The sequence below is a fragment of the Entelurus aequoreus genome, linkage group LG01 (genome assembly GCF_033978785.1).
Source record: "Entelurus aequoreus isolate RoL-2023_Sb linkage group LG01, RoL_Eaeq_v1.1, whole genome shotgun sequence".
Lineage (NCBI taxonomy): Eukaryota > Metazoa > Chordata > Actinopteri > Syngnathiformes > Syngnathidae > Entelurus > Entelurus aequoreus.
The window spans coordinates 101,553,737-101,576,118 of NC_084731.1; the positions used below are offsets into that span (position 1 = coordinate 101,553,737).

The 22,382-nt window shown below is 44.0% G+C and overlaps 1 protein-coding gene across 1 annotated transcript in view; it reads left to right on the forward strand.

The window, feature by feature from the left end:
* LOC133660597 (UDP-galactose translocator-like) overlaps positions 1-18,410 on the forward strand; it is a 38,984-nt gene extending 20,574 nt beyond the window's left edge. Inside the window, exons 4-9 of the mRNA XM_062064152.1 lie at positions 8,056-8,178; positions 8,261-8,808; positions 10,025-11,341; positions 11,404-11,483; positions 11,602-11,691; positions 18,267-18,410. Of these exons, the coding sequence (XP_061920136.1) occupies positions 8,056-8,178; positions 8,261-8,808; positions 10,025-10,052 (699 nt within the window). The 3' untranslated portion in view covers positions 10,053-11,341; positions 11,404-11,483; positions 11,602-11,691; positions 18,267-18,410. The remainder of the gene's footprint in view (positions 1-8,055; positions 8,179-8,260; positions 8,809-10,024; positions 11,342-11,403; positions 11,484-11,601; positions 11,692-18,266) is intronic.
* Positions 18,411-22,382: the final 3,972 nt, after the last annotated feature.

The window sequence follows — 22,382 nt, forward strand, 5'->3', positions numbered from 1 at the left end:
TGCACTGCATCCTGTCAATAAGATAGGAGTTAAACCTAGACAAGGCTAAGTCTGACATACCAATACGTGTTTTGATACGCTCTAATAAAATATTATGATCGACTGTATCGAAAGCAGCGCTAAGATCAAGAAGCAGCAACATGGATGACGCATCAGCATCCATCGTTAGCAACAGATCATTAGTCATTTTTGCGAGGGCTGTCTTCGTAGAGTGATTTGCCCTGAAACCGGACTGAAAGGGTTAACAGAGATTGTTAGACGCTAAGTGTTCAATTAGCTGCTGTGCAACAATTTTTTTGAGGATTTTCGAAATAAAGGGAAGGCGTTTACCATGAGGTCAGGATCGAGGTTAGGTATTTTGAGCAGAGGATGAATAACCGCTTTTTTGAATGCTAGGCGAACAGCGCCAGAGGAAAGTTATAAGTTTATAATATTTAGCACTGATGGACCTAATATTACAAACAGTTCCTTGATAAGTTTCCCAGGAAGTGGGTCAAGTAAACATGTTTGTTTTGTCCCATTTACACGCCGCAGGAGTTCCTGTTATTTCATCAAAAAGAGAGTCTATTTTGGAGGGCAATATCCGTCGTATATACATTCTTATCTGTGTTAATAGAACCTAGTTGTAGCTGTGATGCGTTGTCTTTAATCTCCTTTCTAATGAGTTCAATTTTCTTATTAAAGAAATTCATAGTCATCTGCCGAGTGGGTGGAGCTACTGGGAGGAGTTCCTTGTTGAGTTAGCGACGCTACTGTACTGAACAAATATTTAGGATCGTTTTTGTTGAGGCGGATGAGATTTGAGTAGTAATTAGCTTTAGCCAAGGTAAGCATGTGTTTATTAGTTATTAAACTATTACTCCGTGCTTGATGGAAAACCTCAAGTTTAGTCGCGCGCCATTTGCGTTCCAGCTTTTTACATGATAGTTTAAAGGCCTACTGAAATTTTATTTTTTTATTTAAACGGGGATAGCATATCCATTCTATGTGTCATACTTGATCATTTCGCGATAGTGCCATATTTTTGCTGAAAGGATTTAGTAGAGAACATCGACGATAAAGTTCGCAACTTTTGGTCGCTGATAAAAAAAGCCTTGCCTGTACCGGAAGTAGCGTGACGTCGCATATTGAAAGGCTCCTCACATTTCCCCATTGTTTTCAATGATGGCCGCCAGCAGCGAGAGCGATTCGGACAGAGAAAGCGACGATTACCCCATTAATTTGAGCCAGGATGAAAGATTCGTGGATGAGGAACGTGAGAGTGAAGGATTAGAGTGCAGTGCAGGACGTATCTTTTTTCGCTTTGACCGTAACTTAGGTACAAGGGCTCATTGGATTCCACACTTTCTCCTTTTTCTATTGTGGATCACGGATTTGTATTTTAAACCACCTCGGATACTATATGCTCTTGAAAATGACAGTCGAAAACGCGAAATGGACATTCACAGTGACTTTTATCTCCACGACAATACATCGGCGAAGCACTTTAGCTACGGAGCTAACATGATAGCATCGTGCTTAACTGCATATAGAAACAGACGAAATAAGCCCCTGACTGGAAGGATAGACAGAAGATCAACAATACTACCAAACTCTGGACCTGTAACCACACGGTTAATGCTGTACCTCCTGGCAAAGCCTAGCAATGCTGTTGCTAACGACGCCATTGAAGCTAATTTAGCTATGGGACCTCGACAGAGCTAAGCTAAAAACATTAGCTCTACACCTACGCCAGCTCTCATCTGCTCATCAACACCCGTGCTCACCTGCGTTCCAGCGATCGACGGCGCGACGGAGGACTTCACTCGATCATCGATGCGGTCGGCGGCCCGGAGACGGAGGAAGTCACGGTAGCGCATCTGCTATCCAAGTCAAAGTCCTCCTGGTTGTGTTGCTGTAGCCAGCCGCTAATACACCGATCCCACCTACAGCTTTTTTCTTTGCAGTCTCCATTGTTAATTGAACAAATTGCAAAAGATTCACCAAAACAGATGTCCAGAATACTGTGGAATTTTGCGATGAAAACAGAGCTGTTTGTATTGGGATACAATTGTGTCCGAATACTTCCGCTTCAACCCTTGACGTCACGCGCAAACGTCATCATACCTAGACGTTTCCAGCCGGAAGTTTCCCGGGAAATTTAAAATCGCACTTTATAAGTTAACCCGGCCGTATTGGCATGTGTTTCAATGTTAAGATTTCCTCATTGATATATAAACTATCAGACTGCGTGGTCGGTAGAGTTGGGTATCGAGTATCGATTGGAACCGGGACTAACTTTCCGATTCTCCCGGTATCGTTCAAAAGTGTAAATTTCGATTCCTATTTTCGATACCCAGTCCGCCGACCGGAAAAAAAAAGAAAGAAAAAAAAAAAAAAGAAAAGTCCGCCGAACCGGAAGAAGAAGCCGCTGAGCACCAATGAAGAAGCGCCCACCCCCGGAAGTGTTAGCATAGTCAGTCAAGCTCAAGCATGGATAGCGGGCGTCGGCGGTCGAAAGTGTGGCTTTACTTTACAAAAAAAAAAAGAAATAACCGCGAAATAACAGAGCTCCATGTCCATCAAGAAACGAGTGGAGAGAGAGCTGCAGATGTACCAGGACGTTCCACCGATACTTATGTCTGACGACCCTGCTGCATGGTGATGGAACCAACAAAAGACTTATCCTTTGCTGTCAGATCGCGCTTTCTCCTATTTATGCGTTCAAGCTTCTTCCACACCCAGCGAACGTGTATTTTCCACAGCAGGAGACACTATCTGTCCAGAACGCTCACGCATCCTGCCTGAGAAGACGGATATGGTCATTTTCCTAAACAAAAACTGTCTCTGTTTTTATACTGTACCTGCTGCTAATCTGGACTGGGTTTTGCAAGTTGTTTCTTATTGTTTATTTGCTTTTCTGCACCAGGTTAGCCCATCAGTGGGAGCACGGTAACATTTTTAAGTACCTGCAGTATCATACACTTGTGTGTGTAAATGTGTTTTCATGAGGTTTTCAAAAATAAAGCTCTCTTGAGGAAAGTGTACCCCTGGGAAAATGTATTCATAATTTATAATATTTATATTCAAGTTCATAGATTTGATATTTATATTCTAGTTGAAAACAGCCCTGTGAGGAATTTATAGTAAAGTTCATAACAAGTTAATAGAATTAAAATGGATGGAGAATGTCAGACTATTTCATTCAGAAAGACTGTAGGTTAGCTAGCTCATTTAAAATATCCTAAACTTTTTTTTGACCCTGCCTCTTAAAAGAATCGGCACCGAGGATCGTCAGGAATCGGAATCGAAACAAAGAACCGGAATCGGTATCGGAATCGTTCGAATTCAAACGATACCCAACCCTAGTGGTCGGTAGTAGTGGGTTTCAGAAGGCCTTTTAAGAGCTCTGGTTTATTCTGTAAACCATGGGGTATGCCTTTTAGGGGCCTTTTTTTAGCTTTAGTGGTGGTATACTATCAATGGTGTCGCGCAGGGCGTCGTTAAAGTTGTCAGTGAGGTTATCGATGGAGCCCACATAATTTGGGAATGGCGCCATTAACAAAGGCAGTAAGCCAGCAAGAGTCATCATTGTGACAGCATTAATGTTGCAGTTGCTAAAGCAGTGATTATTATTAGCTTGTTGACAATGAGTCAGAACTTCGAATTTTATAAGGTAATGATTGGACATTACTTTAGTGTACAGGAGTATCATAACTTTGGAGGTGGTGACACCCCGGACAAGCACTTGATCTATCCTATTACAGTTGCGATGCGTGGGTTTATTTATTATTTGCGTAAGACCACAGCTATCAATTATAGTCTGGAGCGCCACGCACGGAGGGTCTGATGGGGTATTCATATGGATATTAAAGTCCCCCGTTATAATTATATTGTCAGCGTGCGTCACTAGATCAGCGACAAACTCTTGAGAATTCACTGATAAAGTCCGAACAGAGCCCAGAGGGGTGGTAGATAACAGCCAGGTAGAGAGGCAGCGGTGCGACAGACCTCATAGTAAGCACCTCAAATGATTTATATTTATTACTTAGGTTAGGGGTAAGGTTAAGATTTTCATTATATATTAGTGCGACCCCCCCCCCCCCTTTTTAAGGGGATGGGCAATATGCACATTTGTATAGTTAGGAGGAGATGCCTCGTTAAGCGGGAAAAATTTGTTTGGTTTGAGCCAGGGCTCGCTGAGACCAATGATGTTAAGATTGTTGTCTCTGATGACCTCATTAACTAATAACGTTTTGGGAGACAATGATCTTATGTTTAAAAAGCCCATATTATAGGTAGTGGGCTGTTTTGAGGAATTTTTGTTAATGTTATCCGTAGTAGTAATATTAATAACGTTACGTTTATTTTGTGTAGTGCGCTTTAAATAATTTCGACCATATCTAGGAATTGATGTGACGGGAATCGTCAGATTGTTTGCTTGGTGCTGCGATAAACTGAACGCGTCATAATTTGCCACCTCAGTAGAATGCATGTCCATCTCGGGCACAGTCACTGCAGAAAAAACATTATGTGAGTTGTGTATTATTCTAGGAGAAATGCTATGCGTGCAGGGATTTTCCAGCCTGGCGCTGGCTAGTTCTAGCTTAATTGACTCCTCACCCGGACTAACAGACACTGTAATTGCCTGTGACTGGGCTTGCTCCAGTGTAGTTACTCAAGTGTGACTCAAACAATAATCTATGTTCCTAGTCAGGATGATGGCACCTTCCTGGTTAGGGTGAAGGCCGTCCCTCATCAGCAAGCCCGGTTTAACCCAGAAAGAGGGCCAATTATCAATAAACGTTAGTCCCTGTTGTCTACAAAAACTAGCCAGTCACTTGTTAAGCGAGACTAATCTGTTATACCTCTCATCATTGCCTCACGCAGGCAGGGGGCTAGAGACAAGTACTTGATGCCTGGACATCTTTTTAGCAATATTACAAGTCCTATCTATGTAGGCAAGGCAAGGCAACTTTATTTGTATAGCACTTTTCATAGACAAGGCAGACTCAAAAGTGCTTCACAGCACAACATGTGGTACAACAAAGTGACATGAAAGAAAATAAAATTAAAATTAAAATGCAGACAATAAAAAAATAAAAACAGTGCGGACGTTAAAAGTTAAAAGATAAAAAGATTTACCTGAAAGCTAAGGTGAACATAAAAGTTTTCAGTCTAGTTTTAAAAGTAGTCAGAGTTGGGGAAAGTCTGACATATTCAGGAAGTTTATTCCAGCTATTTGTTGCATATTGACTGAATGATGCTCTCCCTTGATTTGAGTTCACTCTGGGAACCGCTAACAGATTGGTCTCAGAAGATCTTAGTGTACCTCTTTGTAATCTCTGACTGTCTCATTCTATTATCACTGGAGCCAACGGTTACAACTATGTTTGCATAGCTAGTGGTGCCATTAGCCTGTCGTACGTGTTTACTAGGCCTGTTGCGAGTTAGCTCCCTAAGATTAGGTTCAATGTCAGGTGCTCTGGCCCTGGTAATACACTTAATTGTGGCTGGTTTGCTAAACTGCATGTTTTGGGTGATGGAGTCCCCTATGACTAAGGTGTGGTGCCCGGTAGACTGGGGTGTAGGACTAGCTAAAGGCCTGAATCTATTATGTGTCTCAACCGTTTCACCGTTGCTTATAGGCCACTTAGGGCTGCTATAAGCTGGGCTAGTTAGCTCGCTACAGCTAACGCTAGCAGATGTGTCCGCAACGTCTAAAGTTACGAGATTACTCTGCTCTACCTGCCTATGGCCCTCTAGCAGAGCCAACCTATCCATGAGAACGGTGCACGAAGAGCAGGGAGCCATACTCACGTTGTTTCTTTCATCGAGTCGAGTTCTTGCTGTCTTCAGGGAAGTGGTCACACCGTGTGGGAGCAGATGCCTTCAGGCCGACGCCGCCTTCTCCGCACTAAGCTTCGTTAGCAGCTAGCTAGTTGCAAAAAACGGAAAATATAGGTTAAGAGGAGCAGCAGTGTGTGGCTTGTATACTTCTTTATTATGGTGATGGTGGTAAGGATGATGATGGTGAGAATGAGGATGATGGTGGTGAGTATGATGATGGTGGTGAGGATGATGGTGATGGTGGGGTTGAGGATGATGTAGGGCTGGGTGATATACCGAATATACTCGATATATCGCGGGTTTGTCTCTGTGCGATATAGAAAATAACTATATCGTGATATTCGAGTATACGTTCTCACGCAGTTGTATTTAGCTGTGGGCATTACACTGCAGGCTCTTTTCACTCTTTCTTGTCTCCTTCTCACAGAGACAAAACAAGCGCACCTTCTTACATACGGTGCAACGTCATACGGTCTCGCGGAGCACAGGTAGCAGCATGGTAACATTAGCTGTGATGCTAGCGGAGTGGTAATACAAGACAAAGTAGGTGCGAATCTGGTAACAAATGAAGGAATAATTAATTCCCAAGAAAAACAGCACGGGGTCCATCGTCTGGCGGTGGTTTGGCTTCAAGCGGGAAGATGTCGAACAAGTATGCGGCAAAAGCGTTGTTACAAAATGTAGCACCTACTGCTAATTTGTAGCATCATTTGAAAATTCACCCGCTAGAGAATGAAGAGTGCTTGAAACCCTGCATGTCAACACCTCCGTTCGGTGCCACACCCACAAAATGCCGAAGCAACCATTTCCAGATCAACACCGTATGACAAAAATAGTCAACAACAGAAGGAGATAACGTCCGCAGTAACCTACCACATAGCGAAGGACATACACCATTTGATTTCCTGTTATGCAGCTAAATTTTATTTGACAGTTATTGAAATATCTTGTGTGACATCATGCACAAAAGTGCACTTTATATGTTTTAAACTATTGTAGTGGCGTTCTGTACAAAAAGTGCACTCTAATTTAGTGTTGTTTTGATATGTCATCTTAGTGACATCATGCACAAAAATGCACTAATAGCTTGTTTTGAAATGTCTCTGACAATCTTGCACTTTCTGTTTTGGAAATGACATGAATGTTTGTGCCACTGCTTAATAACTGTTTAATAAATACCGTTTTGGTAAATTGACTTAGTTGTGGTTTCCCTCTCTGCATGAAAGTTTAAAATGAGCATATATTAATGCAGTATGGACATGAATGTTTTAATGTAGACACACAGAATCATCATACTGCTGTGATTATATGCATCAAGTGTTAATTCAATGCTAAGGCAAAATATCGAGATATATATCGTGGATCGTGACATGGCTTAAAAATTTTGAGATATTAATAAAAGGCCATATCGCCAAGCCCTAAGATGATGGTGGTGAGGAGGATGATGATGGTGAGGTTGAAGATGATAATGGTGAGCATGGTGAGGTTGAGAATGATGGTGAGGTTGAGGATGGTGAGGATTATAGTGGTAAGAATGATGGTGGTGAGGTTGAGGATGATGATGGTGATTAGGATGAGGATGATGAGGATGTTGAGGATGATGGTGGTGGGGATGAGGATGGTGAGGATGATAATAATGATGAGGATGATAATAATAATGATGAGGATGATGGTGGTGATGAGGATGGTGAGGTTGAGGATGATGGTGGTCAGGATGAGGATGGTGAGCATGATGATAATGAGGATGATGGGGAGAATGATGGTGAGGTTGAGGATGCAAATAGTGAGGATGATGATGATGGTGTTGAGGATGGTGATGGTGAGGTTGAGTAGGGTGATGGTGAGGATGATGATGATAATGAGGATGATGGTGATGAGGACGACGGTGGTGATAAGAATGTTGAGGATGGTGAGGTTGAGGATGATGTTGGTGAGGTTCAGGAGGATGATGGTGGTGGTGGTGATGAGGATGTGAGGATGAGGATGCTGAGGATGAGCATGATGGTGGTGAGAATGATGGTGATAATGAGGATAATATAGTGAGGATGGTTATGGTGAGGTTGAATGATGATGATGGTGGTGAGGAGGATGATGATGGTGGTGAGGATGATGATGGTGATGAGGATGAGGGTGGTGATGAGAATGAGGATGGTGAGGTTGATGATGATGGTGAAGATAATGGTGATAATGAGGATGATGATGATGATGGTGATGATGTTTTCTCAGGTGACGTACCAGTTGAAGATCCTGACTACGGCGCTGTTCAGCGTATTGATGCTGAGGAAAAGTCTGACAAGAGTCCAGTGGTTGGCTCTGCTGCTGCTCTTTGTGGGTGTCGCCATTGTGCAGGTAGGCCACGCCTCCACCTTGGTACAGGGTGCCTGGTCTTGCCCTAGCACCTTGGCATCATTGCATCTCCACTGATCGGCAGGTGCAGCAGGACGGCAACAAGGAGGCGGCGCACGCCGACCAGAACTACACCATCGGCCTGATCGCCGTGGTCATCAGCTGTTTGTCGTCGGGGTTTGCCGGCGTCTACTTCGAGAGGATCCTGAAGGGAAGCGCCCCGTCCGTCTGGGTCCGTAACGTACAGCTGGGCATCTTCGGCATGTCCCTGGGCATGCTGGGACTGTGGTGGAACGACGGCGCCGCTGTGAGCCGGCGCGGCTTCCTGTCGGGCTACACTCCGATGGTGTGGGGCGTCATCCTCAACCAGGCGTTCGGTGGCCTCCTGGTTGCCGTGGTGGTCAAGTACGCCGACAACATCCTCAAAGGCTTCGCCACGTCCCTCTCCATCATCATCTCCACCGTCCTGTCCGTCTACCTCTTCGCCTTCAACGTGGACCTAATGTTCACTGCCGGGGCTGGGCTGGTTATCAGCGCCGTCTACATGTACAGCCTGCCCAAAGCTTCGCCACGCCCCAGCCTGTCTTACGCCGCCACGCAGGAGTGCGCCGATATGGAGGCCTTTCCGACAAAGTCAGTGCTGGTCAAGTGACCCTTGGCCACTCCCCGCCCTCTTTTGCTCTCTCTCTCTTCCTGCCTGCTTTCAAGAGGTCAAAGGTTATAAGATATTTTCACAGCATGCCTCCTGACTTGACCTTTGCCCCTTTTACCTGGCTGACTCCTCCCCTTCCTGTGTTGGCCCCTCCTCTCAGCTAACACACTAACTCGTTTAAGCACACCAAGGGTGTGGGGGGGGGAGGGGGGAGGGGGGGGGCAGATGTCCCAAAGCTCCTCCCACCGCCTCGCTGCCTTACACTTGTATCGATCACTGATTGATTGACCAATCACACGCTGACAAGAATGAATATTAACCGTGTGTGTGCGCGCTCCTGCCGGGGACGCCGACGAATTGTTGCGATGGATGCCTTGTCGTCTGTGAAGAAGCCATACAATCGCGTCTCGCAGTCACATGACCTCTGCCCGTTTAGGTTTACTTGGACGCCGTGATGACCGCCAGCCTCATCGCCGCCATTTTGAACAGCTCGGACTTCATCTGTACCTTTTTTTTTTAAAATCGCGGTTCTTTCCTGTCCAGTCTCGCTTGGAATGGCTCCTGTGGTCCTGCTGATCTCAGGACACCCATGTGACCTCTTCCTCCCAAAGTGTCCAATCAGGAGACATGTAAAAAAAAAAAGATTTTATTATGATTGTGGGTGAAGACCACCTGGTGTCTGAATGCATCACAAGTAATATAATAATTATTTATCATAATTGTGTGGTGTATGTACATAAGTGATTTATAATAGTGAAGCACATCAACATTTATACTTGATGCGTGAGATAGGCTCCAGCGACCCCGAAGGGAATAAGCGGTAGAAATCGATGGATGGATATCTGCTCTACTAGGAAGCTGCAGCACCCCCTGCTGGTCAAGGAAATCCTGCAGCCAGTCGGATGGGATTTGGGAATGTCTTTTTTGTTTTGTGGAAGCTGTGGTGGGAATTTGCACTTCATTTGTGAAAAAAGAATTTGTATTTTTATATCTATAAAACCGAAAGTGGATTCAAAGTTGTCCCTTATTGTGTTTTTAAGGCGGGGAGAGGGCGGAGCTTGAGACCTGCCATCAAATAATTAACATTGTTGGTCATTTAACGGTTGACTTTTATATTCGCTGTTTAAGTAATGCACTAACAACAAATGTCGATGACGTCACATGACTGTAACTTTCCTCTTCCTCTCCATCGTTCAGGTGTGCCAGGAAGCAGAAAGGATCTTGAGAGGAAGAGCGCTCTCTGACGCCCCCTGCTGGTGCAGCACACTAACATGTGACGGCTCAATGGATAGGGCACACGACCTGTCACTCAAAGGAGCTAATTTCTCACGTTTTATGTCAAATTTTAATGCAAAACTCAGGTTTTTTTTGGTTTTTTTAATAGCCACGAGTTATGTTGGGACAAAATACAGTACTAGGCAAATAAAGCTCGTTCCAATCAACGGAGAAGAGTAAGAACAGGTGTTAATTTTCTTTTTGGCCCTCAAATGCCGCTGTAGTCACTACGACGCGGACTTTCGGGATTAGCCGTTTGAGATCGCTACTAGCCACACGTTTAGTCAACAAATGCACACTTTAACATTTGTTTCAGATTGTCGAAATCAAATAAAAAAACATTAGTAATTTACCTAGTGATACACCTGCCGTTTAAACTTAATTGAAAGGAGCTCCATGGGTCTCAAACGCGAGCTCGTCCGTGACGACAGCAACGATTGCAGTGCATTCTGGGACTTGTAGTATTAGCGTCGCCGTAGCATTTAGCCAACAAACACATAGTGTACTGACATATGGTCAAACATAATACCAGGAATAAACTTAGTAATAGAACTGTCTTTTAAACTTGATCGATAGGAGCGCCATGGTCCACGCGAGCCTGTCCATGACGACACAGCAGCTATCGCAGTGCATTCTGGGACGTGTATCAGCGTTGCCTGCAAGAACCCTAACTGGACACATTAGACACAAAACATCTTTTTGTAATCACACTTTATCTGCTTGTCAGGGCTATAAGTAAGTTAATGTATATAAATGTTGCAAACAGCTCCTTTTAGTGTTTAAAAATGTATATAATTGCTAGTATCGCCATTGTTCTCTTCAGAGCTCTCACTGATGCGTTTTGATGCAGCTAGTGACGTCATGGTCACCAAAAACAGCTTGCCTGGTCACGTGCTACAAAAGTCACATGACCGACAGCCCCAGAAAGGGGAAGTAACAACATACTTCCTGTAAATGAACTTCATATAGCAACAGACATGGAGGACAGGATGGCGGTCGTCTTTGTTTGACTATTTTTTGCGTGGAAGAGAAGGCAAAGAAAGAGGAAAAAGAAAGTGAAGGAAGGAAAGAAAAGGACGTAGGACGAAAAGAGCCAAAGCTACATGAGCATTAGCTTTGGAAACCTGTCAGCAACATGAATGAAACGTACGCTGTGGTCAACAAGCCCAGGCGTCCCCGCCCACCGACGGATGACCACGCCCACTCCGGTGTAGCCCCGCCCAGACTGGCAGGAAACAGGTACGTCGAAGGCTACAGGGGAGCTGAGCGGATCGCTCACCACGCTGTCTGATGTGTTTTAGCGTCGTCCATCACTACGACAACGACCAACCCCCGCTCTACAGCGCCATCCATGATGCTGGACCAGCGTTAGAGGCATCAGGTAACCAAAACATAAAGTGCAAGTTAAAGTGCCAATGATTGTCACACACACACTAGGTGTGGCGACATCTCATTATAACTAAACATCAACTCTGACTTTTAACCCTGGGAAAACCTAGACACGCACCTGTCTTCCATGAACAACGATTACGAAGTCTTCTCGGCCTCAGCGACACATGTGATCGACGCGTGTGCACGCGACGGCCTTGGTCAGTACCTTTAATTATTATTTTGTATTATTTTATTACTATGCCGTGGCGCAGTTGGGAGAGTGGCCGTGCCAGCAACCTGAGGGTTCCTGGTTCAATCCCCACCTTCTACCAACCTCGTCATGTCTGTTGTGTCCTTGAGCAAGACACTTCACCCTTGCTCCTGATGTGTCGTGGTTAGCACTTTGCATGGCAGCTCCTGCCATCAGTGTGTGAATGTGTGTGTGAATGTGTGAATGTGGAAATAGTGTCAAAATGCTTTGAGTACCTTGAAGGTAGAAAAGCGCTATACAAGTATAACCCATTTACCATTGAATTATTAATTAATTTGTATTTTTCATTTTAATTATTGATTAACCAGCAGGCACAAGACATTAAAACAATGTTGAGAACTTGTTGAATTAGGTCCTGATGTTGAGCAACTGAGAGATAACGTTGAAACAACATGCTTTTTGATGACGTTTAATCAATGTTGGATGTCTCGGCTTTCAAACAAATATAAGCCTAAAGGACGCCTCGGGACGTAATTCTCAACGCGCTGCGGTATCACTTACTTGTTGTCGTTTTGCTTGAAGATGGCCAGGTTTTAGTGGGTGAGTGTTTGAAGGAGCAACTAAGGACATATGTGTGTTTGCTATGTCAAAGTAAACATAGAAACTCAAAGCCGATGCAAACTGTCGGCTCAAACCCAAATCAATAAAACAAAACCAACAGCGTCACTTAAACGCTTTGCACTTTCTTTTCATTTCAAAACTAAGGTTCAATACTGAGCGAGAACGAGCCAAAGAGATGAAAAACCTCGATTTGGACGAGGCATGCCTACCTGTGGATAGAGGATTATTTTTCCAGGTTCCTTGTAACCTTAAAATCCCAGACATTCACCAGAAGAGCAATCCTTTCTATAGTAGCTTCGTTATATGATCCCATAGGATTTCTTGCTCCGTTTACTTTTACAGCAAAGTACATTTTACAAAAGCTGTGTAAACTGGCCGGTGGGTGGGATGATGAAATTCCAAGTGAGTACCAACTGAAATGGCAACAATGGCTCATTGGACTGCAGCAAATGGAGAGCTACAAGGTCAACCGATGCGTCAAACTAAAGAACTTTGGAGCAATTGCATCTGCTCAGCTTCACAACTTCTGCGATGCCAGTGAGGCAGGTTATGGCGTCGTAACCTACTTGCGACTCACCAATATCCAAGATGCAATACACACAGCATGTCTCTTTGGGAAAGCCAGGGTAGCGCCCTTGAAAAAGGTGACTGTTCCTAGACTGGAATTGACTGTTGCGATGTTAGCAGTCAAAATTGAGAGGGTGTTAAAGACTGAATTACAAATCCCACTTGTAAAGTCGGTGTTCTGGACGGACAGTACCTCCGTTTTAAAATACATCCGAAATGAAACAAAGGGGTTCCATACATTCGTTGCTAACCTACTTAGTGGCCTAGTGGTTAGAGTGTCTGCCCTGAGATCGTTATCGAGTCATCCCAAAGACTATAAAAATGGGACCCATTACCTCCCTGCTTGGCACTCAGAATCAAGGGTTGGAATTGGGGGTTAAATCACCAAAATGTATTCCCGGGCGTGGCCACCACTGCTGCTCACTGCTCCCCTCACCTCCCAGGGAGTGATCAAGGGTGATGGGTCAAATGCAGAGAATAATTTTGCCACACCTAGTGTGTGTGTGACAGTCATTAGTACTTTAACTTTAATCGTGTTGGAGTAATCAGAGAGTCAACCGACATTGATCAGTGGAGGCATACATCCATCCATCCATTTTCTACTGCTTGTCCCTTTTGGGGTCGCGGGTGGTGCTGGAGCCTATCTCAGAGGAGGCATATTGGCACCAAAAGTAACCCAGCGGATCATGCCTCTTGTCGCATGACAGCCGAAGCATTCCTGAAGCCCAATGTTTGGATAAGCGGTCCTCAATTTCTCCTTGGCGCAGAGGAAAACTGGCCTCATAGTCCCGTTGATCTTGGTTCAATCTCTCATGAAATTTCACAAATGGCGACATTGTGGTGATAGTGGATGGAAATGCCCCAAGAGGGTCGTGGATTATTGCTAAAATTGTTTAAGTTAATTATACCATGTGCAATTTTCTTATATGATTGGAAATAGGGGCGGCCTAACTCGGTTGGTAGAGTGGCCGTGCCAGCAACTTGAGGGTTCCAGGTTCGATCCCCACTTCCACAATCGTAGTCACTGCCGTTGTGTCCTTGGGCAAGACACTTTACCCACCTGCTCCCAGTGCCACCCACACTGGTTTAATTGTAACTTAGATATTGGGTTTCACTATGTAAAGCGGTTTGAGTCACAAGAGAAAAGCGCTATATACAGTAAATATAATTAAATTCAATTCAATTCAATAGCATGTGTTTGAATCCTTTAGAGGATACTTCTAAGGTCAAAAGTGCATATGTCAATCACAGCTTGTCCAGAGATGGGGTTTATGACCCCAGGACATTGGGGAATTTAAAAGACAACAGCAGTTGGAGTTTACGAGGAAGTGCAAACACAATAACGACATTTGGTAAGAGGGCCCCCCGGTAAGGAGTAGAGATCAGTGCTTGGAGGTCCACCGACTCCATTGAGCAAAGTGACAACGCCCAGGTGTTGTCTGCATTTGTACAAGCAAACTGGGTGTTGGCCAGACTGCCCGGCACCAAGACTAGACCCTCAAAGAGTGGGGGTCTACAGGAAAGATATTTAAGCACAGTTTTCCGAGAGGACATCAGAAGAGATTCGGCCAACTTCTTCTCCGGGATACCTGCAGGTCCTATCTGAGGCTTGCTGAAACAAATAAAGCTTTTTGTTCGACGATTCCTCTTGGCGTCTCCTTGGCTCATTACCCATCACACGACCATCAAATATACAACAATACCAACCCTGACTGAAGAGGGATCATAAGGAGTGTAAAGCTTCAAACCCGGACCAGCGTAATCGAAAGACCGGTCTCCAAGATTATTCTTTTGGTTCCGGCTTACATACCGTCACATTTTGATTTGGTTGTGTTTTTTAGTTGGCTCCTATTTTTGTTTTGATATTGTTAGTGCGCACCTCACATAACAATAGGAGCCGGTGTTGTTGGAGCCATCTAAAGAGAAACTACAAATAACGCATTTTTGTTGGTTTTGAGCAGTGACGCAATCAATGCAGGCTGTCGCCTTGATAATCAATCTGACACAGTTGCGCGAGCTGCACACAAAAGATCGTAGGCGCCGATCCCGTGGGTGCTCCCGTGGGCCCGAGGACCCACGTGGGATTGATGACAAATTCTTTCTCACCACCAAGCAAAAACCGCGCATGCTCGAGCCCCTTCTACACTAAACCGGCTAAGGTTATCCAGAGTAAATCCCACCTAGCTTTATCCTTGTCCACACACACACACAATGGTCGTTTAAGACCCCCTCCCCCTTCTGTCAGCCGTCGCAACGCAACCTAGTACGCATGCGCAGAAAATGCGCATGTCATAGTCACCTCCAGTGTTGCTTTTTGTGCAAGTTCTTAAATGTAACTTATCTGAACAATATCCAGTGTTGTGGTATTTCAATTAACTGGAACCCAGTGTGCTGTGGGGCCCTATTGTAGTGAATCACACCTGAGACATCATAAATGAATCCGATCTTTATTAGACACACAAACAATGTGATAAAGAACATTTTACATCAATCAAACTAGGGATCTAGATCTCTGGTCAGGACACTCCTCGCTCTTTTGCCTTCACCTTCATTGTCCATTTGTTTTTGGTGACTTTATATACTCAGGACCTAGACGTTGATCTTGCGACATACATTGCGTACAATAACTGATACAGTCTGCTTTGCCAGTCCAAATGCATTCGCCGTTTTCCGTAGTATTCCTTCGACGGCCAGGTAATAGAAAGCACACGCTACCTTTTTTATCACATCCACGGGAGCCCGCATTCTCGTTGACTCTCCTTCGACAAATGGACAAAGTTTTTCGGTAAGTAGAATCACAGCTGACCTGGACATTGGGAAGTTTTCTTGCCGTCTGAGAAGTGTTGTATCCCAAATAGCTGCAATTGCTTTCTCTTAAAGGCCTACTGAAACCCACTACTACCGACCACGCAGTCTGATAGTTTATATATCAATGATGAAGTCTTAACATTGCAACACATGCCAATACGGCCGGGTTAACTTATAAAGTGCAATTTTAAATTTCCCGCCACACTTCCGGTTGAAAACGTCTAGATATGATGACGTATGCGCGTGACGTCAATGGTTGAAGCGGAAGTATTCGGACACATTGTATCCCAATACAAACAGCTCTGTTTTCATCGCAAAATTCCACAGTATTCTGGACATCTGTGTTGGTGAATCTTTTGCAATTTGTTTAATGAACAATGGAGACTGCAAAGAAGAAAGCTGTAGGTGGGATCGGTGTATTAGCGGGTGGCTGCAGCAACACAACCAGGAGGACTTTGAGTTGGATAGCAGACGCGCTATCCGACGCTAGCAGCAGACCGCATCGATGATCGGGTGAAGTCCTTCGTCGCGCCGTCGATCGCTGGAACGCAGGTGAGCACGGGTGTTGATGAGCAGATAAGGGCTGGCGTAGGTGGATAGCTAATGTTTTTAGCATAGCTCTGTCGAGGTTCCGTAGCTAAGTTAGCTTCAATGGCGTTGTTAGCAACAGCATTGCTAGGCTTCATCCGGGGGTACAGCATTAACCGTGTGGTTACAAGTCCAGAGTTTGGTAGTATTGTTGATCTTCTGTCTATCCTTCCAGTCAGGGGCTTATTTCTTTTGTTTCTATCTGCATTTAAGCACGATGCTATCATGTTAGCTCCGTAGCTAAAGTGCTTCACCGATGTATTGTCGTGGGGATAAAAGTCACTGTGAATGTCCATTTCGCGTTCTAGACTCTCATTTTCAAGAGGATATAGTATCTGAGGTGGTTTAAAATACAAATCCGTGATCTACAATAGAAAAAGGAGAAAGTGTGGAATCCAATGAGCCCTTGTACCTAAGTTACGGTCAGAGCGAAAAAAGATACGTCCTGCACTGCACTCTAGTCCTTCGCTCTCACGTTCCTCATGCTTGAATCTTTCATCCTCGCTCAAAATCAGGGGGTAATCGTTGCTTTCTCGGTCTGAATCGCTCTCGCTGCTAGTGTAAACAATGGGGAAATGTGAGGAGCCCTTCAACTTGTGACGTCACGCTACTTCTGGTACAGGACAGCTTTTTTTATCAGCGACCAAAAGTTGCGAACTTTATCGTCGATGTTCTCTACTAAATCCTTCCAGAAAAAATATGGCAATATCGCGAAATGATCAAGTATGACACATAGAATGGATCTGCTATCCCCGTTTAAATAAGGACATTTCATTTCAGTAGGCCTTTAAGGTATTCATGTTTGATTTCCACACATCTGTACAGACGGAAGGAGAAACACGGGCGTGTCTGGATGACTCGCCTCCATATTTCCAGTGATTAGCTCCGAGTTACGAAACCGCTTTATTGTGAAGCTGGCTGTGGCGCGCTCTTTCTGATGTCACTTCTTGTGTGGGGCGCAGTCTTTCTGGCATCACTTCATCTCCAAACTCAGTTTGTAAACGATCAATGAGTTTATACAAAGCAAAGAGCCGGAGATTCAAGAAATACATGCCGCTCTTACCCGTGTAAAAAAATTGTCCAATGAGGGGAACCTTAAACGCTGGTTTAGTGTGGCTGGTGGGGCTTAGGCTAAATAATTATTTGTTTAAGGGGTTATCCGGCTTAGTGTAGACATAGCCTCAGAAAAGTAGCGTCAGATTTACCGCCCGTCCGAGCATCCACTGGCAGAAATGTAGATCGGCGCCTATGCAAGAGATGCCAGCAGAAATAGTTTTTAACCGCTCGGTACCGCTCAGTATTGAACCTTAGTTTTGAAATGAAAAGAAAGTGCAAAGCGTTTTAGTGACGCTGTTTTGTTTTTGTTTTATTGATTTGGGTTTGAGCCAACAGTTTGATGCATGCATCAGCTTTGAGTTTGTTTGTTTACTTTGACATAGCATACACTCACAACACATATTTCATTAGTTGCTCCTTCAAACACTCACCCACTACAACCATGCCATCTTCAAGTAAAACGACAACAAGTAAGTGATACCGCAGCGCGTTGAGAATTCCATCCCGAGGAGTCCTTTAGGCCTATATTTGTTTGAAAGCAGAGACAACAAACATGTACTTATAATCAATGTCTTGTGCCTGCTGGGTAATTATTACCTTTACTCAAATTACCAGGCAATACAATAACATTCAGTAAGGTAAGCTAGCTGCTAGCTCACTATTAGCTAGCACATTGGTCGGCTACATTTACAGTCAAAGATGCACATTTATGACGTTATAACAGGGCTAATGTTAGCATGAGGTTAGCTAAAACATAAAACACATCTGCAACTTACAGCAACATGTTTCTTCTAGTGGGAAGTGGAATTCTGACAAGTACAATTTATCCACAAAGTTACTAAAGTATTAAATGTAACAGAGTAAATGTAGCGTATTAATACCCACCTCTGTGCATTAGCATGCTAATGTCAGCATTTAGACTTTATTTGTCTTGTGTTTTAGAGTTTAATCATCGTGTTCAGAAGCCAAGAGGACCCAGAGCGCCACCTGCCGGCTGGACCTGCCTGGAAGGATGATACATTTATTAATGGTACCACCAAACCCAACTTTACAAACACATTAAAAAAAATAGTTTTTTTTCAAACTTCAAAAGTGTTTGCCTTGAATTATTTCACAGCACAATAACATTTGACAAAATGTGGTGTGATTTGTTCTCTTTTAAAAATAAATGTTTTAAAGTATAACAGTATTGCCTCCTTGGCATAGAGCAGGGGTGTCCAAACTACGGCCCGCGGACCAAATGTGGACCGCCGGTGTCTTCAATTTGGTCTGTGAGACAGCACGAGTTGAACAAACAATTTGACAGTGAATGGTGTAACCATGTCATACATAAATATCTAGTGGTCTGATTTGGACTTCCGGTTCCGGTTCACCGTGCGTGACTACTCGCCGCCTGTTCGCTGTTGCGAAAAAGGCTAAGTATCGCTCTATCTGTGTGCTTTTAATTGTTCTACAGCTTTCTTTATCACTTCTCAAACATATTTAGTGGTACTATTTAACTTGCAAATCACCAGATCTCTGTCCCACCACCCTTTCCTCAGCTAGCTAGCTGCTAAGCTAGCGCGGAGAAAGGCAGCGCCGGTCAGGAGGTAAGTAGGAAGCTACTCCCGCAGACCGCGACCACTTCCCTGAGGACAGCAGGAACTTCACTCGGTGACAGAAAACACCGTAAGTAATGGCTTCCTGCGCGTCTTGCACCTTACTCACGGAGAGTTTGGCTCTGCTAGAGGGCCGTGTCCGCCAGTTAGAGCAGAGTAATGTCGTAACTTTAGATGTTGCGGACACATCTGCTAGCGTTAGCTGTAGCGAGCTAACTAGCCCAGCTTGTAGCAGTCCTAAGCGGCCTACAAGCTACGGTGTACCGGTTGAGACGCATAATAGATTTAGCTCTTTAGCTAGTCCTTCACCCCAGTCTACCGGGCACCACACCTTAGTCATAGGGGACTCCATCACCCGAAACATAAAGCTTAGCAAACCAGCCACAATAAAGTGTATCCACGGGGCCAGAGCACCTGACATTGAAGCTAATCTTAGGGAGCTAACTCGCAACAGGCCTAGTAAACACGTACGACAGGCTAATCGCACCACTAATTATGCGAATATAGTTGTACACGTTGGCTCCAATGACACTAGAATGAGACAGTCAGAGATTACAAAGAGAAACATAGCCAGGACTTGTGATCTCGCCAGAAAGATGTCCAGGCATCGAGTAATTGTCTCTGGCCCCCTGCCTGCGAGAGGCAATGATGAGAGATATAGCAGATTAATCTCGCTTAACAAGTGGCTGACTATCTTCTGTAGGCAACAGGGACTAACGTTTATTGATAACTGGCCCTCTTTCTGGGGCAAACCAGGCTTGCTGATGAGAGATGGCCTTCACCCTAACCAGGAAGGCGCCATCATCCTGTCTAGAAACATAGACTACTATTTAAGTCTCACTTGACTGACTACACTAGAGCAAGCCCGGTCACAGGCAATTACAATGTCTGTTAGTCCGGGTGAGGAGTCAGTTAAGCTAGAACTAGCCAGCGCCAGGCTGGATAATCCATGTACGCATAGCAATTCTCTTAGAATAATACACAATTCACATAATGTTTTTTCTGTTGTGTCTGTGTCAGAGGTGGACATGCATTCTACTGAGGTGGCAAATTATGATATGTCCAGTCTATTGCAGCACCAAGCAAACAATCGGAAAATTCCCGTCATATCAATTCCTAGATATGGTCGAAACTATTTAAAGTGCACTACGCATAATAAACGCAACATTGTTAATATTGCTACTACCGATAATCTTAACAAAAATTCGTCAAAACAGCCCAATACCTATAATATGGGCTTTTTAAACATAAGATCATTGTCTCCCAAGGCGTTATTAGTTAATGAGGTCATTAGAGACAACAATCTTAACGTCATTGGTCTTAGCGAAACCTGGCTCAAACCAGACAAATTTTTTGCGCTCAATGAGGCATCTCCTCCTAACTATACAAATGCGCATGTTGCCCGTCCTCTTAAAAGGGGAGGGGGTATCGCACTAATATACAATTAAAATTTCAACCTTACCCCTAACCTAAATAATAAATATAAATTGTTTGAGGTGCTTACTATGAGGTCTGTCACACCGCTACCTCTCGACCTGGCTGTTATCTACCGCACCCCTGGGCCCTATTCGGACTTTATCAGTGAATTCTCAGAGTTCGTTGCTGATCTAGTGACGCACGCCGACAATATAATCATAATGGGGGACTTTAATATCCATATGAATACCCCATCGGACCCTCAGTGCGTGGCGCTCCAAACCATAATTGATAGCTGTGGTCTTACACAAATAATACATGAACCCACGCATCGCAACGGTAATACAATGGATCTAGTGCTTGTCAGGGGTGTCACCACCTCCAAAGTTATGATACTTCCATATACTAAAGTAATGTCCGATCATTACCTTATAAAATTTGAAGTTTTGACTCATTGTCAACAAGCTAATAATAATAATAACTGCTATAGCGGCCGCAACATTAATGCTGCCACAATGATGACTCTTGCTGACCTACTGCCTTCGGTAATGGCACCATTCCCAATTTATGTCGGCTCTATTGATAACCTTACTAACAACTTTGACGATGCCTTGCGCAAAATTATTGATAGTATAGCACTGTTAAAGCAAAAAAGGGCCCCTAAAAGGCGCACCCCATGGTTTACAGAAGAAATTAGAGCTCATAAATTATTATGTAGAAAGCTGGAATGTAAATGGTGCGCGACTAAACTTGAGGTATTCCATCAAGCATGGAGTGATAGTTTAATAACTTATAAACGCATGCTTACCTTAGCTAAAGCTAAATACTACTCAAATCTCATCCGCCTCAACAAAAACGATCCTAAATTTCTGTTTAGTACAGTAGCATCGCTAACCCAACAAGGGACTCCTCCCAGTAGCTCCACCCACTCGGCAGATGATTTTATGAATTTCTTTAATAAGAAAATTGAACTCATTAGAAAGGAGATTAAAGACAACGCATCCCAGCTACAACTGGGTTCTATTAACACAAATATGACTGTATATACGACGGACACTGCCCTCCAAAATAGTCTCTCTATTTTTGATGAAATAACATTAGAGGAAGTATTTACAGCGTGTAAGTGGGATAAAACAAACAACATGTTTACTTGACCCACTTCCTGGGAAACTTATCAAGGAACTGTTTGTATTATTAGGTCCATCAGTGTTAAATATTATAAACTTATCACTTTCCTCCGGCACTGTTCCCCGAGCATTCAAAAAAGCGGTTATTCATCCTCTGCTCAAAAGACCTAACCTCGATCCTGACCTCATGGTAAACTACCGACCGGTCTCCCACCTTCCGTTTATTTCCAAAATTCTCGAAAAAATTGTTGCACAGCAGCTAAATGAACACTTAGTGACTAACAATCTCTGTGAACCTTTTCAATCCGGTTTCAGGGCAAATCACTCTACGGAGACAGCCCTCGCAAAAATGACTAATGATCTATTGCTAACGATGGATTCTGATGCGTCATCTATGTTGCTGCTTCTTGATCTTAGCGCCGCTTTCGATACCGTCGATCATAATATTTTATTAGAGCGTATCAAAATACATATTGGTATGTCAGACTTAGCCTTGTCTTGGTTTAACTCTTATCTTACTGACAGGATGCAGTGCGTCTCCCATAACAATGTGACCTCGGACTATGTCAAGGTAACGTGCGGAGTTCCCCAGGGTTCGGTTCTTGGCCCTGCACTCTTTAGTATTTAAATGCTGCCGCTGGGTGACATCATACGCAAATACGGTGTTAGCTTTCACTGTTATGCTGATGACACTCAACTCTACATGCCCCTAAAGCTGACCAACACGCCGGATTGTAGTCAGCTGGAGGCGTGTCTTAATGAAATTAAACAATGGATGTCCGCTAACTTTTTGCAACTCAACGCTAAGAAAACGGAAATGCTGATTATCGGTCCTGCTAGACACCGACATCTATTTAATAATACCACCTTAACATTTGACAACCAAACAATTACACAAGGCGACTTGGTAAAGAATC